Source organism: Tympanuchus pallidicinctus, unplaced genomic scaffold, assembly GCF_026119805.1.
Source record: "Tympanuchus pallidicinctus isolate F22 unplaced genomic scaffold, pur_lepc_1.0 scaffold11, whole genome shotgun sequence".
NCBI classification, from domain to species: Eukaryota; Metazoa; Chordata; class Aves; order Galliformes; family Phasianidae; genus Tympanuchus; species Tympanuchus pallidicinctus.
The window spans coordinates 17,076,164-17,098,544 of NW_026294627.1; the positions used below are offsets into that span (position 1 = coordinate 17,076,164).

A 22,381-nucleotide genomic window follows, 5' to 3' on the forward strand; every position below is an offset into this window, starting at 1 on the left:
TCAAATCCACACTGTAGAACAGTTTGTTTCCCCTCTGTTCTAATGCTGAATGCAGACTACATCAGAAATGCTCTGATCCACTACGGCAAGTCATGCATTCTCAGTCTTTCCTTGCTTGTCAGCATGGCTCAAAATACAGACTTCTTTTTGTAGAAATGAATACTAGTGTATGCTGCCTCTGGTAAAATACAGTAGCTGCTTTTTAAATTTAAAAGCCAGATGTTTCTAATTAAGAAAATATTGAATAGGATGTCTTACAAACATCTTCCTATGAGCACGCAGCAAGATTTTTCTACTTTCAAATGCACGAAAAAGCAATTTAGGGCAAATTTTGAAGGACGTTGAGCAACCTTGCACTCCAAACTGAAAAAAGATGCAGTTTTTGAAGCACAGAGCTATAATTTTATCCTGAACGAAGGAGCTTATTCCTGTGTTCCTGGATACTGTAGTCCAAAACAAAATAATCTGGTTAGTCGGCCAATTACGCAGAAGTGTAAATGGCCTTTGTATACACTATGTTTCAACTTAAGCTACTGAATTGTATTTAAACTTGTTAAAGCTACCGGATCTCAAAACAGACACTGGTCAGACAGCATGGCTAGTGTCCAGCTTTCATCACAGCACTGAAGGAAAAGCAGCTGACAGCCCATGTACACTGTCTGTGCAATCTGTGAGTAGCAATTTACCTACAGTCACTCTCCTGTTCTTCCATGTGATGTAGCAGCTCACCAGCCACTACTGTGCAGGAACAAACTGCATAGGAAAGATGCACACGTGATCAACCAAGAGAAACTTCAAGGCCAGCTGACTGTCCTGACATGCACTGCCACTTCCAGAACCAGAATGAGTTCATGGCTTAACCCTATTTTCGCATGGCTCTGTAAGGAAAGGCCAACACAGCACCAGGCACAGCTGCATTACTTTTGAAGGAGAAAGAACTCAGGGGTACCTTTGACAAATATCTAGGACAGATTTGTCGCAGAGTTGCCAAGTAGGTAAAGCGGCATGTTTGGGGGAGTTAACATCCAGAAAGTAAGCATGTTTAATCCCCAGATTTCACATTTGAAAGTAAAAATATTTATTTTATCCGTCTCTTTTTTTTTCTTTTTTTTTTAGTCTCTTTTTGGTATATGATACAGAACACACCAGGGACCTAAAAATGACAGATTCATTTCTGAAAGCCATGTGTGGATCATAAAAACAACAAATTCACTCCTTCAACAGATGCTTGAAAATATATGCATGCTTCATTAGTCTAATTTGTCTACTTGGAGCCTAGTCCAAAATGGCAGAAAAGTTCCAAAACCACATCAAGTGCCATGGAGACCACTGTGCATAATAATAAAAACAAACTTGATCAGCAGGCATTAAGAACCTCAATTTGCAGACGAAGTCTGATTTTTGACTAACAGCTGAATGAAGAATTTCCACAGAACAAAACACTGACACCACAATGTAATGTGCAACTGATTGCAGACAAACCACAATCAAAGCAGCCAATTTTCTAACTAGCTCCAAACACTGTGGAAATACGAGAAGCCAAAGAGAAAACAACTGAAACCTCTGGAAAAAAAAACAAGTGTAGAGAAAAAAAGCCAGAAATATTCTGGAAGGCACGGAAATGTATGCTGAGCTGTATTTCAGTACAGATTTGAGAAGGCTGTAATGTGAAACCTGTTTATTATGTCGAAAAAATGATTAGTATCTAATCTCCAGCTTTTTGTTGTTGCTGTTTCTTGGTCTTGTGTTGTTCAACTCTTCCCATGCATGTTTCACAAAGGCTCTGGCAACAACTCAATCAGCAAGATTTAAAAGAGTTTCAGACTAAAGGTCAGCACAAAACCAGCCATGCACGCAGCGTAAATGAAATCTTCTACATTGCCTTCCAAAGTCAAATATGTGCTGCAAGAGCTAAGGTGGATCTGTCATGCTAATGACATACAAACAGAAAAGAAGAAGCAGCTTTGCTACAAGAGGAAGATGTTTTCTTTGATGAACCACTGCTTTGAGTAAGTACTGCTACTGACACATTAAATAGGATCAAACAGACACCTCCACTGCTGGGATCCTTCAGAAAGCAGCCTGGCAAAAATGATGCACAGCCTTCTTAAACTCTAAGTAAATAATCAGATAACCTAGCAAGAATTTGACAACTCAGCTGGAAACAAAACAAAACAAGAAAAGAAAAGAAGAAAAAAAAAGTCTTCCATAAAGGATTAGAACTAGGAAAGCATTAGAGTGGCTCCTACGTTCAGCTGCTTACACTCCACAGAAGCAGAGCTGATGGAACAACCATTTATTCTCAAGAGCAGTCAAACAAAAGAAAATGGAAAGTGCAGCAGCTCCAACTGCAACATTCTCTGCTGTGGTGGGGCTGCAAGGCTCACGTGAGGAAGGTCTTTTGAATGCTGCTCTGACAGCAAGGTGTGTTCCAAACTCAAAATCCCAGTTCTGAGCTAAGACCACATATAACACAAAGCAAAAATATAAAAATCTAGACATTTCTAACTTGCACCGTGGATTAACCACCATCTGTGACTCTCTCAAAAACAGATTTCAAAAACATTTTTTTTACCCTCTCTCCTCAAGGCCAAAAGGGTAGTCCTAATTTTCCTGAAAACATTTCATTAATGGTAACAACTACTGAGACAAAGACAAAACACAATTACATCACAATATGGAAACAGATAGCAAAACTCACATCTTAAGCCTTGTTTCATCCAGAGCCAATACCAGAAGTTTCCAGGAGGTTGACAGGAACACCCCTCCCCTATAACACCCAAAGTACCGCATTTGACCCTGGGGTGGGGAAGGAAGAGATTTGTTCCTCTTTGCTTTAGATAATGTCTGGATCAAGAATCAAAGCTTGATCACTTTCATACATGTTTTCTTACATACATGTACATTACAAATGCCTTCAGATCCAACTAGCTGTGTACGTGCATGGGCGGATATATTCACATACAGACTTCGATCTGTACAGTGTAACACTGTTCTCATAAACCCAAAGTAAGCTGCAATTCCTATGAGGAAACACACTGAAGAACAGATGAGCAGCATTTCACACACACACCTGTATGACACACGCAAGAAGTGAGCACAAATGTTATTGCTCACTGTTCTCTTTGGGGCATGGCTCCCATGGAAGCATCCTGGCTTCAAAGGCAAGAAAAAATTGGGTGTCCTCAGGTCACTGTCCTCTGAAAACAGAAGAATAACTCCTCCAAAAAAAAAAAAAAAAACACACCAAAAAAAAGCAACCAAAAAACAAAAGGATTCAGGAAAGTCACCTATGTGAGGAATGACTTCGTCTTGATTTATTTCTACGGATCCTACTAAAGCCAACTATATTTGTATATCTGGAAAGGTATCCCCAAAACAACCAAAGTTTATTTCCCAAGTACCAGATGTCTTGTTCTTGGAAACTTCTTTTAGGGACTATCGACATTTTTATCACGTATTTGTTTTACTGCATTACATGCATTCTATTAGGAAGTTGTATGGTGGAGAAAGAAGAAATACGTAGACTCTGACAGAAGAGAAAAACTAAGTTGCTTGTCCTTCAGGAGGGAAAAAAAAAAGGTAGTATTTTCTCCATGACAATGTTCAAGATACAATAGCCAGAAGAAAGAAATACTTTGTAAAAATGGTTCAGTAAATCCCAGCAGAAACTAAACATCTTTTCACATCATTAAATATCTGCAAGGCTTCATGCTGACATAATGAATGGGCAAAATAAAGTGTTTTGCACATCCTAGGCCTTTTACTCATGGCACAAAGTCCTGGCTGGCACAGATGCCAGATGAGTACAGTAGTTAGAACAGCTCCCATCAAAAGTGCTATTGCATTTGCGTAAAATAAATACCTAACAGCTTCTGGGATTTGGTTCATTTAATAAACATATACCCACAAAAAAAAATATTTAAAAAAACAAATTTTTTTCATCATCTCATTTTACTTTTATGATATCTTGATTACTTGCAAATGCAGAAAGACAGAAAGCAGGAGCAACGAATACCTTAAGTTTGGGAAGAAGCAAGGCAACCCGGAACGATCACAGCACATTTCACCTTAAGCTGCTATTATGACAGCATCTGATTACTCACAAGCTTTTGCACAAGTTAATGCAAGTGGTAAGCAAGTTCCTTTTACCTTAGAAACCTTCCTTGATTTTACAACATCAAGGAAAATCCAACGACGCATCAGAATACAGTGTCAAAAACATAATATGCAAAACATATACACATATACACGTAGATATACACACACTGTGCAAGACATTGGTACAATTTCCCAAGTCATGATGTCAGAAAATCAATTCAAACTTTAAATTCAAAAATATATTTTTGAAATATATCCGAGCAAAACCAGAACTTAATTAATGTAAATCTTTTTGTTTGGGGCGGCACTTTAATCTGCTGTGTAGGACAAACATTTAATGGCACCATGTGATATTCAGTCAAATTTCTGCCTGATACACAAATGTAGGAACTACAGCTGCTATTGTGGTATGTGCTATGAAACACAGAGATGACACCAAGAAATACTATCCAAAAAGTTAGGTTTTGTCTGTCAGCCACTTACCTGCTGATTCCAGCCTGTCACAATCTGCTGCAAAAAGCTGTCTGTGAATGCCTACCACAGCCTCTGTTATCCCCAGTGCTTTATCAGCAATTATACAATAGGCATTTTGTTAGTAACACGATGATGCCAAACTGCTCTTGTTGAGTGTAAATGAGAGTAAATTCAAAAATCTCTATTTGCTTTCTTCAAACTTTGATTGTTTTAACTATTATTTTCTGCTACACAAGGATGAGCTGAGTTAAATATACTCCAACTCTTCGTTAGAACTCCAGGTTTTTTTTCTTTCTGTATCATAAACATAATCCATCATAAACAACACTCTTTCTTTAAAGGCAACTCTTATGTAAAACTCGCGTTGTGGGTCAGTTTGACACAGTTCCACTCTACAGAATATTTTTTTTACCATATATTTTTAAATTCTTCATTGTTCCTTGAAGCCCTCTATTTTAAATATTCACAAGGTTTTTGAGTGATTTTTACAGGCTTGTGACTCACTGTGCTCACCACAGTTTGAAATAATGACACCAAAGGGAAAAATTTCACCACCTGGAACTCAGCTGACACTGAAGGAACAAATCCAACATTCCAGTGGTGTTATAGAGGGACCATTAACAGGTCAGCTCCCCTTCTGCCTCTGACCATCTCATGCTGTTCTCAAGTCAATTCCGATTCATTCTGAACAAATGCAGGGGAGAGGGAAAAATATTACACCAAAATACATGGAAGAGAGAAAACTCCACAAATCTAGAGCAAAAACTAGATTTGTACAGGGAGTTTTGTAAAAGATAATCTAACTAGGAAAGCATTAATCAAAGAGCTAATTTCAGTGCTATTCGAGTGAAGTGAGACTTGTCATGTTGATTCTACAGTGCCTATGATTGCGTATGATGTCATCTTCAGGGAGAAAGAGTTCTTCTAATGAGGAGATTCAGGTAAATGAACGCACAGAGCTTTAAGAAACGTTAAGTGCAAGCGCTCTTAGTAGCATACAATCCTTCACAAGACTCTTGCGCATGTGCGTGCTGAGCACCACTGTGCTACCAAGCCTTCATACTGACCTGCCCCAGCATGTCGGGTGCGATGGGGATTGTGGGCCAGATGGCTGAGTAGACACCAAAGAAGACGAGCCAGAGCAGCATGCTTCCCCAGACGGCCAGATGACTGAACTGTCAAGGAGCAGGGAGAGGAGAGTCAGCACAGCGCACCTCCCGGCTACCTCAGCAGTTATTTTTCTGGTCAGGTTTCTATCAGCCTCACTCAGGCCTGTCTACTGCCCTTGGTCTCAGGCCAGTAGCACAGGTTGTTTAAACAGCATAAAACAGCCTCCTCTTTAATCTCTGCCTCACAACAGAGCAGGCAGTCAGTCTTCCCAGCCAATCTGTCTTACTTGGAGCTCCAAAAACTCATCAGATTTTCCTTAGAGCCCAGATTTCTCTCATCTAGCTCCTGGTTCCCACTGTACACATGCCAGGTTCAACACATACATCAAGGCAGAATTTTTCAAAGGCACAGGTTAAAGTTCGTACTGACAAACCCTTCATGTCAGAGTGCATGCACGCATCCATGTGCACCATACACCTTTCACAGAAGAAGGTTCAGTGTTGTGATACCACCGCTTAAACCATCAACATCTACTGATTAGCTTTCCTTTACTACTCTAAAAGTGTTCTAAGTGATTTATGGATATGCAATATGATTTACTTCTTTACTGATTCTTTAATCTGCAGACTAAGAGTAAATGAAAGCAGTATCAAAGAGACCAAGAACACGTCCAGCACACAGTTCATTTCAGTTGCATTAAGGAAAGTCATTTCTCCTACACACCCGAACTATTTTGCTGTTCAAGATGATTTAAGTTGTTTTACTTTTACAGTGCAGTGGATGGAATCAGTAATTTTGGTTGTAACACGCAACTGAGCTCACTATTGGCTCCAGCTTTTTTGGATGCCAACAACCCCTGCGGCTGATGACTTTGGCTGCAACTCAGAGAAGTACCTGCATAAATCTTAATTACTACATACATACGGCCTTAGAAACATGGCAATGAATTCATTCACTGGGGGCTGTAGTGGATACACAGTATGTTTGTTTAGTTCTCAGATTTATACTTTGTATTTGATTACTGTATCTGTTGACTTGTTTTTTCTTTTTCAAACAGTGTCTGAGAATCAAAGTGCCTAACGGTAGGCACTGCATTCTGTCTGTTGTGAGACTGAAACTTCTAGAGGGAGAAGACTGCTCCTTCCCTGGAAGTACTGAGCATCTTCAGAAAGGAGAGCTTTCTTGAGCAGAAGTAGAGGAAACTAGTAGGGAGCCTGCAGCACCAGTGCAGACTGGCAGATAGCTGGAAGCAACTGGAGACAGCATACAGAAGGAGCATTCATACAGCAAAACTTCAGAGGTGATGGAAAGAATGCTCTTCCAGGCACCCTCAGAAAGTCAGAGTTTTGTTCAACCCCTAAGGAGGCTGGGCAAGCAAGTAGGACGTGGGGTGGGCTCCCCCAGGAGAGACACTGTGGGCAGGAAGGTTTGTTTTCAGACTTTTCTATTTACTTGTTTCACCCAGGAGACCTGACCAGCAGCTGGAAAAGTTATTTTGATCCAGTTTTAAGGTGAATAAAACCCGATCCCTGTTCATTGCAGGGGAATTGGACTAGATGACCTTTAAAGGTCCCTTCCAACTCTAAGGTTTCTATGATTATGAAATAAATAAAAAAGAGACTAGGAGATTTTATTTTTTTGAATCTGGGGGAAGTTGAGGCAATTTAGTTCATTTGATCTGCTTGCTGTTCTGAAAACAAAGGACATTTCATGCCAATATTCTGACCAGAATAGAGCCCTGACACAACAAGCAACTGTGGTGTTCAGCTCCACTGAAGAGTGCTGTGGGGTTGCTGCAGGAATTCATTTAAAAAGAAGCCATTCCCAAGCAGTGGCAGGAGAACAGCACCAGCCCTGCTCTCCCAAAAGTAGATGACAGCTTCCTCTGAGCCACAGCCTTCCATCCCAAACAAGCGGACAGAAGAGCCAGGGTGGCCTGGACTGGTACTTCCAAACTGCAGACTCCTACAGGCTTTAGAATTAAAAGCTGTAAAGATAAAAGTAAGCAGAGAAACCACTCAAAGACACATTCCTATTCCTAGTGTATTTATGGTAGTGAATCTTCTGTCTTGGTTCTTTCCGTTCTGCTGGCAGGGCAGTTCTTGAGTTCTGCAGTTCTTAATCTTGCCCTTGCAAAGTTTTGTAAAGTCTTTGCTCATTTTGTTTTCATCATCTTCTCATGGCTGTCCCAATCATCTTTCAGCACGCACCTCCCTTCACCAATATCAGATTTGTATTTATTTGCATTAGCTCTCTACCTTTCTCTGCTTTTTGAAAGAGCCCTCCTTGTCCTGCTGGAGACTGTTTCTTAAACACTGACCCAACCTCTGATAATTTTCCTAACTGATAATTTTCCACTGATCTATCATTTACTGCTGAAGAACTCATGTCAAAGCAGAAGAAGCAAATTTGTCAGACGTGTTAAATAACAGAAAATGAAATATAGTGCTCATACATTAAAAAAAACAACACTGCACGTCTTGTGCATCCAATTTATCTGAAGCAGTTTAAGCAATATGGTAAAGCTCTGAAGAAAGCTGTGTTTTGGAAAAGCCTGCTGCAATGATGTATACAGGCAACATGAAGAGAAAGTTGCCCCACACAGCCCTAATGGGCAGATTTCTCTCTTTGTCATGTTACTGCTTTTACCAAAGCCTTTCTTTCCACACTGCCTACTGGGTTTACCAGCCTCTCAGCAACACTGAATCTGTGTTTCTTATTTTAAAGCTTTCAGCTGAACCCAAGATGCCTCCCAAGTGGCAGTGTCCCTCGCTCTGAAGAACAAATTGCATGTAACCAATCCAGTCGATGATGGAGAAGAGGCTTAACTCAATGATGTACATTTAATACTCTTCAGGTAACCTAAAGATTCTTTGTTTGTTGATTCACTCACAGCTGAAATAATAATTGCAATATCAGATTCCGAGATGATGAGGATCACTTGGTCCGAGCAATGGGACTGGCATTAGAGTATATATTGAAAAAAAAACGATCATAGATACAAACATTTTTCTGTTGTAGAACAATAACTTCCTGTATAGAATGCCACTGTTCAAGAACACTGAGATCTACTAAAAATTATGATATCTTTTTAAATGAAGTTAAGAAAGGGGAAATCATTATTATTCCCAGGTGACTGAAAAGTCACCACTTACCCAGGGAAGGGGAGAGAGGAGGAAGCATCAAATAATTCAAACATAACAGGATCTAAACGGGCTATGTGCCTCCACTGCAGATTTAAATAAGTCATCTTTCAGTGCACAGGGGATTAATTTGTTTCTGACTGCTTTTGCATTTTAAAATATTAGTACACAACACAGAACCTGTGCATAAACAACAACAAAAAAGACTCCATTTTACTTTCTGATGAGTGAATGAGGCAGAAAGCATTAGCATTTCCCTAATAACTACATAGCCCATACAGATAGTATTTCATCTTTAAAATTCAGAGCAGACATCAGCTCATTAATCTTAACAATTCCTCTGTGAGGAACGAAAGGAAACATTTTACAACTAATAGGAGGAAAGAGGTTATGAGATTTAGCCAAGTCCCTCCAGAAAACTGATAGAAGAAGAATACGGGGCTCCTCAAAACAGCTTAGTCTCAAGGGCACTACGTCTTAGAATATGATGAAAACAATATTTCTATAAGGCATCTCATACGGTCGTGGAGAAACAGGGACTCCATGAAACTCTCAGTATTTGTGTTTTCATGAGGTTTAGACAAAGGAAGAAAAGTGCTGGAGCTCCGTCAACACAGGAACCCTCCTACCCCCCATATTCTTTGGAGGTCACTGCCCTGGCAGATTCTGACACCTACCAATAACAGAGAATTCACTCACTGCATGTAAATGACTCAAATCTAGGAATCAACACAACTGTTTGACTAACATCCCTTATTTATTGCTGAAAGTTTCCAAACAAACATTCTCAACCAATCTGAAGTCATCAGTGCTTTTTACTAGCTTCAAAGAACTCTGCAAAACCCATTTGTTTATCTGTGGGCAGACATCATTCAATACTGCATTAATTTTTGAAGGAGCTACAGAGTAAAAAGATGTTCTTATGCAAATTTCTAGCATCTTTTTCTGAATTTTCAATATTTAACAATGTTGGCAAAATTCTTTTAGAATTAGAATTCCTACTTCTGACAGGATGCTCTTTTTTTATCACATCTTTAGAGCGCATTCATTCTCCTCTCCTATAGTTACGGAACTTAGTTTATCCTTAAATAAGAGATGCAATTAAAATATTGCAGCCTCAAATGATTTTTAGTACTACTTTTCTGTATTAATGCTCATCAGGGAAAAACGTATGCTAATAAAATAAAAGTTAGTGAAGGATACTTACTCTAGTCCACGCAGTTGTTTCCAAGCCAGCTTTTAGGCAAACAGTGACTACAACGTACTGTAAAGGAAAAAGACATAAGACAGCTTCAGTATCAGCACTCTCAAATTTGGAGGGAGGTGTTCACAGCCCGATCTCCCTTTAACACCTAAAAATGGAAGTACCATCTAAGTACCAACCCACCTTCTGCAGCCTTGGCAGAATGGGGTGGGGGATGGACACAGCAGAAGATACTGTTGGTTCATGTGTAAAAAAAAATGAAAGTAGGCAAAAAAAACCAGGCTCACAACATAGGTCTGACTTCACCTAAACTTCCTTCTGATTTACATAATTTTCTGACAGCGTAAAAAAATGACCATTCAAAAAATGTCTTGGATACATAAACTTACAGTGTAGACTATGTTTCCAACAAATAAATAGTCGATTCCCTGCCCGTTTGTGAATACTGCATCTGAAAAAGAAGAATTGTCACATTTGTTAACCAGTTTATCAACAGAGCAGAAGCAGCATCGAGGAAATTTTGAGGAGGCTAGACAGTAACTTGTTCCAAACTTGTCTTTCGGAATATCAAAGAGCACTTTTAGAAGCTGTGAGCTACTGGTAATGCACCAATTGTGCTAAACAAGACAGAATGCTCAGATAGAGTGTATATATACAGCCCTGCTTGCCAGAAGCCGTTAGCAGAAGGGAAACTTTTGCCAGGCACTAATGTGCAATTTGTCTCTAAGAGCTGAGGTAGGTCGGCATCACTTCTGTGACTATCTGCCCTGTGCTGCTTATTGACTGCTCTAACAAATTCCGCTGTGAATAAAGCCTATACATGACTTGATGTGTGCTGAAGCAAAGTTGCCTACGTAGATTGATCTTTTGCAGCTTCCTCTTAAAAGTACATTTAATATCTGAAATACCTCACTGGAGGTTAATTCAGTAACTGAGCAGCATTCAGTCCCTCCGCACGCTTTCTCTTAGACAAGTGCACAGGAGGGTAAGTACATGTTAATCTATCACTTGCAAGTGCCAACCTTGGCAATGCTTCAGATGTCTGTTTAGTCTTTCTTAGCCCATGCTGAATAAAACCGGAACACCACGAAAGCACATTCAACAGCTACGCTAATGCCAGATGAACTCCTACTCACAGGAACTTTCAAGCATTACACAAGCATGGTAAGTACTGGTATTTTCACAGGTTTTAAGACAACTGCTAAAGAAATACACAAACAGCAGGGATGAAAAAGGCTTAAGATAAAACCCTTGGACTTGTTCCTAAACACATACTGCCTAGTACAGTGCTTCTACTATGAGGGTGCCACTTAGCTAGGTTTATTTGCAAAACTGGATCTGACATTGTAAAACCAGGGTCACCTACTCAGTTAACTATGTTCCTGTAAAGCACATCTCCAGGATCTTGAAGTCTACAGAGAAGAGCCCTTGACAGCATGACCTCTGATAAAGACTCTGTCCAGAGCATGGGTAAAAGGTTCAGACAGTGCAGCTGTCCAAGCTTCTCATGAGGGTTTGCTTCTATAATTGCTGCATGTGTTTTTCTCTGAACAACTGGCAGATTCTGAATATCTTCCAGAAGTCACCAATTCTATATCGTGGCTTTTCTTTCCATTTTGAACCCAATCTACTATGAAACAGCACCAGATATACTAATCACAAACAGCAGAACAAGATCAGAAATCTGATCCAGTTTGCTCAGCAATAGGTTTGGTCTTCACAGGCATCTCTATCAGCCCATTTTTTCTCCTGGTACTCTGTGGCCTCAGAAATTTATCATATCATTCACAAATACACAAAGTTTTAGCAGCCTCTTTGCTCTAGTATCAACAAAAAAGGCAAAGAGCATGAGGGAATGGAGCCTTCCACATCCCATAAACCCTGGTGATGCCTAACGTCTCAGTTTATCGACAAAGAGGGATGCCTAAAAACTTACCTGTTTTGATAGCTCTATAATAAACTCATCTAATGACTCTGACAGTATATTGCTCTAGCACACCACAGTGCACATTTAAGTAATGGAGTAAAATTTGCTGCCAAAAAAATTTTTTTTTATTTTTTAAAGTTACACTGCAGTGTTTCAATGTACTGAAATTTTTTTCCAGAGTTTTCCACAATCTTCCACTTCAGGAGGCTAAGCAGTCCTGAAAGGAATGATATTTCTGTTAACGAGAACAGACAGATGTTTAGTGAATGGACACTTGCATGGCTTTAGAAATATGTGCTCACTGAACACGTGCACTTCAGATTCTAAGGAACTCGAGAGGTTGAAAAATATCCTGGTGAAAATGGTGCACTTTTGTGTATGACACTGGCATTTCTTTTCTTTTACTTAGAAATACAGAGAAACTTGAACATTCAATATTCGTTCCTCTTTGGAAAGCAAGCTAAGCAACCTATTGAAATTATCTGAGAAAGAAAGTTACCGCGTGAGCAGGTGACTATTTCAGTCTTCCATTCCAGCTGTCTAAAGCAAAAGTGTATTATCTACTTAGGAACTGAATAGTCACAAAAGTATTTATGGAAGACTGAAACAAAAAGCATAGCCTGCAACTATCACAGAAATCAGCCCAGAGCATTTTAAGTTGGATTCAAAGAGGAGTTATTCAAGATTAACATTTCCCATAAAAATAGTGAAACAGAACAACCCAGACTCCCCAAAGCAAAACAAAGACCAACGAAACAAAAACAACTTATCTCCCCCTACAGTGAAACAGAGCTCTCAGCCCACAGAGGAAAGGGAGGTCTCCTTCTTGTATGGTCTGTCACACACTGTGTGAAGTTGTCACTGAGGATATGACACTGAAGTTTTACTGAACCAGGTAAAGAGAAACATGAATCTCCCTCCTCCATATCTCCACCATCATGCTCCTTTGATGTGAGCATTCATCTTCCTTTTCTTTTACCTTCTCTCCAGTTAATCCATCCTCAAGCTGAAGTGTGTTTCCAGATAAGTGTTTGTTTTGAAAAACTCATGTTTTGATAAATACTTCCCCCAAATTCCGCATCTGATTTTGTCCCGTTTCTTAATACAGTAAAATGAACTTCCCATGTTTTCTCTGCCCACACAATTATATAACAAATCTAAGTAGGAACTGCATGGGATTTACTGTTCCCTGAAATACTGTGCAGTTGCACTACATTTCAAAGAAAGCAAGTCTTAGTAAACTTGGTTCATACAAAAAAGTCTTGTTTTCCTAATATCTGACTCACAATCCGATCTTTTCCAATCCAGGCCACTCACTTCTACCACAGACTTCAGTGATAGTGAAATCTTGTTCTTTCACTTTATATTTTACAGTACTGCATTATGGAATGGGAGAGATCCAGAAAGACAAAACAAAAGCTTGTAATACAGCTACCAGCTGCTTTAACAACCACTGCAAAAACAGTAAAAATTTGAAGTCCAAACACATCACTGAAAAAAAATCAGGTGTTGTACAGAACTTTTTAGAGCTTGAGTAAGACTTCGGCTAAACAGTAGTTTAATTTCTTAAGTATTAACATCGTTGCATGAACAATAATAAAGTTAAATAGGAATAAACTCAGGAAGCCGCCAGATAACTGGCCAAGAACAGCAGCTAGAGTGTACTGAACTGTCAGCATTATTTCCTTAGAACTTGTTACAACCTCCAACTCTGCAAACACATTGGCTCTGTAAGACTGAACATCAGTTACTGGCGTAAGAAATAATGAAGCTGTTACCATGCTCCAGTACTTTCAGTGGAAACCAGAAGAGAATGATGGAATGGATCAGGGCATTGATGCAGTGACCCCAGAAAACCTGAGGGAAAACAAACCAAGTCATCAGTAAAGTCCAAAACTCTTGACCTCTCTCTAACTCCCAACAAATGCTTCATTGTGTAGTTTAGAGTCAGACGATATTTTTCCTGAAGTGAAATACCTAAACTTTCCTAAGATCCATTTCCTCCTACAATTTCTGCTCTGTCACAAGAAAACACTGGTCCAGTTGGGCAATTTTGTTCTATCCAGTTAAAATGTAACAGGCAAGCAGACTTGCAACTTAAGATCTTTATCAAAATACAGCAGACAGATGGAGTCACCTTTCTTTAATTATCTCAAAGAAAGATTTTAAAAGACTGGTTCTATACCATGAAGTGTTCTATTTTCTTTTAATGGGCAAACACTTTCTATGCTCTGCAATTCTTAAACTTACAGATAGAGCAGCCTTGCACAAAGTAGAGCTTTATGTGCTCAACAAAATTCTTCCTCCTCTCTAATCAAAGCAGTCTTACAGCCGCCCTGACTCAGAAGTACGTTTAAATGTGCCTGTTATGGAATAAACATAGAATTCCAGTGCTGGCATTTTCTGGCATGTAAAACAGCAAAATGAAATAAAGTACATTTTTCAAAAGTTAAAGTCAAAATAAGTCAATTTTTACTTTTTGATTTTTATTTTCTCTAATAATAGAGAGGAACAGATTAATGGTGAAAAAGTTCTCCAGAAGGAAGTGTTATGACAACCTCTGTATTAAATAAATGTGGATGAAGTCACTCAGTTTCTACAAGAATGGTAAGATAACCATTTTTTAGTAGGTGTGAATTAAAAGATCATACTCAGACACAAATGATTTCTTGAAATCACAGTGCACAGATATTTCAGCACAAGTTTCAGTTGAAGCCGCTTCTGAAAATCCTCACTTGAAAACAATCTGTTTGTTTTGTTGTTGTTCTTTTTTAAAATGAAACACAATCCCTTTGAAAACAACAATCTTGTTGCAGTATCGTAGTATAAAACAGAAGTGACAGTGGGGAGTAAGTTATTTTGTGATGAAATAGACCTGGAAAATCAAAATTTTCATGTTGTTCTTAAAGAAACAGATGATTGTTCCCTTACCCTTGTGTTGAACCCATCTGCATTCTGAGTAATTTTGTATAGCTGTGGAAATCTAAGCATGCTATCTTGAGTACACGATCGTTCAAAGATTCCCAGAGTGAAGGGTGGCAACGCTGTGAAAATCTGCAAAGCAAGCAAATGCTCATTAAAAACCGCTCTGAGTTTTAAGTGGATCCCTGATAATATTTCAGTATGTAGTCAACAGCAAAATTCCCAGACACTTCACTGAAGATGCATTACCAACTGGTGTGTTGACATAATTTTCAAATGTCCAAACAAATCCATGCATGAATTTCAGAAATGTGTAACTCTCAAAGATTGACTTTCAAAGAAAAGAAGCATAAATGAAAAGCGGTGCTACTAACCAAGCAGCTTACATTGAAGAAGTTAGCCCTCAGTACTTTCTGATGCAGCAGCTCACCTGGGGAGGGTAGGCCTCACCAGAGTGCAAAGGAAAGACAGAATGTACTTTTTCAAAAAAGCCTTGAAGGAATGGGTTCAAATACAGCCGTAGGCATTTTGTAGGCATAATTAAATATGCAATATGATTAACCAAAGCTAAGTTTGAGAACACAACAAATGTGAATGTCACATTAAAAGTACACTGAAAAACAATGGCCATTCTCTGCTGTAGTACTTCAGGAATTCTCCAGCCAGTTATGTCCTGAACAATTTAACCATTCTGTGTGTCTCTTTTTCTGACTGCTTAGAGATAACCAAGACTCGGAAATTTTCCAGGAAAGGCAGCAGAACCCTGCCAGAATCACAGCAAGTCAGCCTCTACTGGCTCCCACATCATTCTTCAAGTGTTTCCAGGATCCGAGGCAGTGCATTTAAAGCCACCTCAGGGACGCATGTTTCTTACTGTCTGTACACAGTGAAAATGTCACCAAGGCTAAACTTTAGCCACGTAATTTTACACTGTTTGTACCTGAAAATTAATTTCTAACAGTTTTTTAACATTTTTTTTTTTTAACAGTTTGCGGAGAGCTCAGTTAGCAGTTTCAGGTTAAGAACTGGTCTCTAGCATGTGTTTCAGTTTGGTGAAAGCTGGGCTCTTTCCCACCACCAAGGAGCTGGCAGTTTGGAGAGTAGACAAAAGGCAACAAGGAGGACCAGACACCAGCAAAAAGCAATTGTTCCATTCCTGGACCTAACTTCTTTTGCTCAGAGAGTAATAAATCAGATTGTTAAACTATTGGTGGGCAGAGCTAGAACTAAGACCACTGGTCCGACATAGTCCAGAACAAGACACGTTCTCATATACCTTTAAGATAATTCCCTAGGTTTTTTTTATGTTTCTTGCGATGCTTCCCAATTCAATCAAGACACTGTTGGAGAGGTGGTTTGGGTTTCTTTTGTTTGTTTGTTTGTTTCTAATTTGCAAGGAAGCTTCCAATATAGAATCATAGATCACCAAGGTTGCACCTCCAAGATCATCCAGCCCAACCATCCACCGTGATTTCCCCACTAAACCACGACCCTTTGTATCACATCTAAACGTTTCTTAAACACCCCCAGGCAGGGGTGACTCCACCACCTCCCTGGGCAGCACATTCCAGCACCTCACCACTCTTTCAGAGACGAAATTTTTCTTAATATCCAACAGAACTTCCCGGGCACAGTTTGAGGCCATTCTCTGCAGCCCTAACACGAATCCTATTATATGAATCAGCACAAACCAGTGTACACCTGATCTAGCTGTAGATGTGCCTGCTCACTGCGGGGGAGCTGGACGAGGTGGTCTTTAAGGGTCCCTTTCGATTCAAATGAATCTATGATTCCAAAAGTGCTGTAGTAAGATTTCCCACACTTAGCATTTCAATGAGACTGCATGTAACAGAGGGTGAATTAACATAGAAAAGAACAGAAGAGTTAAACTCCGTTTAAAAACCCAACCTCTTTAAATTGTGGAAGCCCTTAGCAGCCCACTAGCATTTGATTCTCTGTGATTCTCTGGGACCAGTTCTACATTTAGAAAACAGTGGCCTTATGAAACAAGGATTAATTTATACTCCACTGATTCTCTAAGATGAGCCTCATCCGTGTGCTTTAAATGTAGGGTAGGTAGATCCATCAAACCAGGTTTAAATAGATGCAAATATCTAACCATGAATGACAGACTGTGCAACAGTCAGGAAATAAGGCTGAAGAGGAAGTGGAAAATCCCTGAATTAATGCCTTCCATGGAGAGTATGAAATCTTAGAGCATATGAGGGTTTGTGCCATCATTTTTAAGATTAGAGAAATGTGACAGAAGTGTTTCCATTAATACTACTCGGTGATAGAGATAATTTGCTGTTTTTTTCTGTATTTCCATATATTTAGAAAGAGTCTGATTTAAGAAAAAAAATAAATTAATTTCTTCCCTCTAAAGAGAAATGCAAAGGATTTTTCAACACTGACAAAGTGTCCTAGTAGCTTATGAATGCAGCCATCAGTAACATCACACTCTATTAAAAAGACCAGCACAGGCCAATGGCATGCAGCAAAACATGGTCCCAGAGATCTTCCAGGCTTTAATCAGATTAAAGTTATTGATTAGAGTGATAAAATCACAATACAGTGTGGGGCCCTGAAAAGCACAACTAAAAGCTGAAAGCACTCCCAGATGAACACATCCTATACTTGGTTAAGGTGAGGAATACTGGTTACACAGAGTGCTGCTTCCAGTTCTGTACTGACTCAGTACAGAGTGCACGATGCTTCACTGAGCATCTAATTCTCACAAGATCTGAGAGGAACTCTTCTGTATTTACTAACTATATATCAGTAAATGCTTCAATATGTTTTTGCATGGATCAGAATCACTGGGACAACAACATATTATGAAAAGGTAAGAAAATAAAAACACAAAGGCTAAGGTCTATTTTGAACGCTAGCAGTCAGTAAAATATCTCAGTGCAGGAGACCAAAGATGCTTTCAAAGAGAAAATTAAACTACATCTAAAAGCTCCAGTTTTATTGAAGTTATACTAGGCTAAGCACTTATGCATTAAGGGCATTTTTCAAAATTTATTTCTCAAAATTTATTTTTGTGATTAAAAACAGCATTCAATATGTTTCGCTTTCTATAGCTCAGGGTAGATAAAAATGGCATTTACAAATGAATTCACCTTTCCTGGCGTACACTTAGATTGTTTCCTAGGAGAAATGGGACAGAGCACACTAACACACATCCCAAGCAATATCAATTCAAAACATGTAGCACTTACCACATTATACAGACCAATGCACCATCGCTCAAATAAAATCTGCCCAGAGAATCCATTAACGAAAGCAAACCAAAGCTGAAACAAAGAAAGACAGGTTACAAGAAGCTTCAGATTACTACTGCAGTAAATGTTTCCATCTACAGTAGAGGAGGAGGATATGGAACACAGACCACCATCTGGAGACAGCTGCTTGTCATGCTTTAAAAATAATTATCAGCAGTGCCAGGAAGTTATTCTCTTTCAAAATCTTAAGATTTTAAATATTGCCAAGGAACTGCTTGTTTAAAATAAAATACACAGGTGATGGAACAATTTACTGTATATGAATTGTTACTCTCAAAAGAAGAAATGGCCTCAAAATATTTCTGAAGTCTTACTACAGGCAAAATAACATGGCTTCGAGCCATCTTTCCACCTACTTTCCATCAGAGCCAAATATCAGAATTTTCATGTTAGCTGTTTTGTGATGGATGCTCTGTTTGACTTGTGTTCTGTTTTAGTTACACGCCCAGAATTAGAGGTACTGATTCAGTTACGTTACTATAACGTTATTGTTTGCATGATAGTAATTGTTATTTAATTAACATAAATTAAGAATTAAACAACGGAAGAAGTTGCCCAAAGATTCTGTTAAGTCTCCATTCTTTCACAAGTCTATGAAATACAGCTGAAGAGCCCTGAGCAACATGGCTCAAACTCAGCCCTGTGACCCTGCTTTAAGTCAAGGGCTGGACTGGGTGGCTTCTGAGCTCCCTTCTGAGATGACTCTAACACCAAAATGCCAGAAGAATGCTATATGCAGCACTGTGTAAGTCAATTCTTTCCAGAATTTATGTGGACCTACTTGCTTAATTCTACTTTTGAAGCAGTTTTTTAAAATAAGAAATGCTTTACTAAGTCGGAACACTGAGTTGGGCACTGAAAGGCTAAGGAAAGAAGAAGGGAAAGTATTGCCTTTTCCCAAGGGATGTGAATCTGTGATCATTTATCTGTCAAAGGAGCACTCTGAATCTATTACTGCGATTACTGTCCCTTTCAAAGTTCATTTACAAAGTCCATTTGAGCTCAGCCTGTGTACCACGACATTTAGTTGAAAATTACAGTTCAAGCACCACCAGTTTTTAACATATTTTACCTTATGTTTACTCTGCTATTTTACATTTCATTGCCCGACAGTCCATGGCACTGTTCTATCAGTGATGCCGCAGCATTCTCCTGCCAGCATCATTTATTCCCTGGTTCGTTTGTAATTTGTACAATAGATGTGGCTGAGCAAAATAACTCAGATAGGGGTTATATAACTGCATACCATTTGTTCTCTCCTGTGCTCTATCTCAAAAAGGGGAATAGAATAATCAAGTAATATAAGGTAAGAAGACTGCATCAAGACCTGCAAATGCTTTCATGAATCTGGTATCTAAGTAGACTGAGACTCTTCAGCATGAGACAGAGGCAACTTAAGGGAAGATTTACATATTGACAAGATTGAAAAGACCCATCAGTTGCATTCTATTTCCAGTTAGTTGAAATACATCAGTCTTGCATAAACTACAAAAATGTATACCTAATTCCTAAAATTCAATTTCCTCTAATATTCACGTTGTCAATCATACATGAATTAGAATTAAATAAGTTTAAGTCTTCATCCCTCCAAGTCTGTCGAGAGAAAAGGATTGAAGAAAAACATAATTTTACTCTCCAACCTTTTTTCATCATTTTTACTTCTACCACCAGCACATGGAGTGGTCACCACTCTCGGGGCCCAACTAATGTCCCAAAGCAGCATGCTGACCATTCTCACTCAAATGTGGGGAGTTTTAACAAACTGCATACCTCAGTTATTTAAATGAAAGCTATGAAAGGTCTTGGGAAACAGCAAGTCTTTCGAGGCTTGCAGGTAAGGAACTTGAGAGCAGCTTCTCTTGGCAAGAGTACAATCTTCAAACAAGCTTCCTCCTCAATATTTAGCAGTGATCACCCAGGCCTCTTGCAGTTTACTGCAAGCATGAATGAGCTTGGGAGACCTCATTGTGGCCTTCCAGTATTTGAAAGGAGAATATAAACAGGGGAGAGAACGACTTTACAAGGATGGATAGTGATAGGACAAGGGGGAATGGTCTTAAACTGAGACAGGGGAGGTTTAGGTTAGATATTAGGAGGAAGTTTTTCACTCAGAGGGTGGTGACGCAGTGTAACAGGTTGCCCAAGGAGGCTGTGGATGCCCCATCCCTGCAGGCATTCAAGGCCAGGCTGGATGTGGCTCTGGGCAGCCTGGTCTGCTGGTTGGTGACCCCATAGCAGGGGGTTGGAACTTAATGATCATTGTGGTCCTTTTCAACCCAGGCCATTCTATGATTCTATGATGAATAAACGGACCGATATAAGAAACTTAAGTAGCTCACAAACCAAAAGCCTGTCTGCCTATCTGGCAACCTCAGCCCATGTTCTGCTCAGTCTTCTAGGCACCAGGCAAAACAGAACTTCTGAGGATTAGTGACCAACACTGAGGCCTTTCATGACACTGGCTCATGGCTCTTTGGATATCACTGTTGTATGAAGCCTCTTACAGGTAGTCCTCTAGCAACAGACATCCTTGATTTTCCATTGGGTGGGTGAAATAAAGCAGTCAGACTTGCTGTAGCTGGCTCATAGATAGGAAATGAGCCCCAAACCAGGCAAAGCTATTATATTTCATTCACATTTCCCATAAAAAATATTAGCAGTAATGAAGTGAATATACAATTATGTAAAACTTGGAGAAAGCCAAGCTATTAAAGTGTCTTACAAAGCAGTAGATGGACTGTTGGAAGTATGAGTGAAAGATATCCTCTCCACAAGCCCATTTCTTCTAACTAAGAAAGTAGCTATCCTACCACAACTGGGTGACGCAGAATTCATTAAAGACCATGCTAAAAGCCCCAGAGATCCGTCAGTCACAGTAGAAGAATAACGAGGTGGATGTTTCTGTCTGTGGCAATTAAGTATTTAAGTGCCACAATCTTTAGTCTTCTGAACTTTGCTTTAACCTTGTATGAATTTTCCGCAGAAAAGCACTGTTCTTATTTCAGGACTGCTATGATTTTGCTGGGCAAGAACTAACTGTCAGCAACATAAACAAACACCAATTTCAAATTCTGAACTTGTTTTCCTTTTGGCAGGATCCACACAGGTGAAAATTAGAAGTGAGTTCATTCCCCATTCCTCCCCACACCAGCCTGCACTGTGCTCTCAAAAAGAAAACTGAAAAGTAACAGCTATGCTCGTCTCCACCAGACCTTCACATTATCCAACGCCAAACAACGGAAAGAATGTTGTGCACTTCCTTCGTACCTTCATGTCAAGAGCAACAAATCATATACTCTGCATAAAATACACACTTATTTTGCATTTAGCACAAGTCATAAATTGGTACATGTAGTTTAAGCAGTAGCTGTTTGCAGAGAGGATGGTATTCTTTAAGGTCAGCAAAGGAAAAAGCCCTCCACCTCAATATTCCTGTTAATAAAATATTCTAAATAGATTCGAAATTGTAACAACCCATGCTTGACTCAGACTTGGTAAGCTGGCAGGAAAACCTGCCAAGTCTGCTGGGCTTGCCAAGCTCCAGGGGTTTGCAGGGCAGCTACAGTGCTGCTATGAACACACGGATCCAAAGTCATTAAACTGCTTTTCTGGCTGGAAAAAAAGAAATCTTTTCCCTTTAACTATTACCTGACTGCCAAAAAGCTGGAAAAGCTTACTTGTAACTCAGCGACAAGATATGTATTTTTCTCCCAAGGAACAAGAGGTCCTATTTAAATGTAAAGAAATTTAGACCTAAGGCTGAAAGCCGAGCTGATATTTTACTGCAACTTATTATAGCTGATATTGCAAAGATCTGAAAGCGGTAGACATTGTACATAAAGGAAGTGGAACATGTAGCAAACTGAACAACAGCCCATATTTCCCACCTTGAAGTGCGGCTGCATTGTTTAAATATGAACCCCCTGCTGCTGGAGCACTCTGTGCCAGCTGTGATGTGGGCATTTTGCCACTAGAGAAGGAAAAAAAAAATAGAGAGGAGGAAAAAAAAATAAAATCAGACTGCTGCCTCCTTCCAGAGGTCAACAAAAGCCAACAGATGGTAATACTTGGTTAATATTGACTTGAGCTGCAGGCAATGGAGGATCCTGAGGTAAAACAGTCTTGCACTGCCATTACCGTGAGCCACACAGCCCATCCACCTGCTCTGGAGTGTATTTTGAGAAAAGATCGAGTATTATTTTCTAAAAATATT

General features: G+C 39.4%; 1 protein-coding gene across 5 annotated transcripts in view; it reads right to left on the bottom strand.

The window, feature by feature from the left end:
* Positions 1-22,381, bottom strand: part of ATP8A2 (ATPase phospholipid transporting 8A2) — a 314,861-nt gene that overhangs the window by 86,952 nt on the left and 205,528 nt on the right. For all 5 annotated transcript variants that reach the window (XM_052671190.1, XM_052671191.1, XM_052671189.1 and 2 more), the window contains 6 exons: positions 18,106-18,180; positions 14,891-15,013; positions 13,738-13,816; positions 10,422-10,483; positions 10,036-10,092; positions 5,643-5,750 (listed from right to left, as the gene is read on the bottom strand). In XM_052671190.1, the coding sequence (XP_052527150.1) occupies positions 5,643-5,750; positions 10,036-10,092; positions 10,422-10,483; positions 13,738-13,816; positions 14,891-15,013; positions 18,106-18,180 (504 nt within the window). The remainder of the gene's footprint in view (positions 1-5,642; positions 5,751-10,035; positions 10,093-10,421; positions 10,484-13,737; positions 13,817-14,890; positions 15,014-18,105; positions 18,181-22,381) is intronic.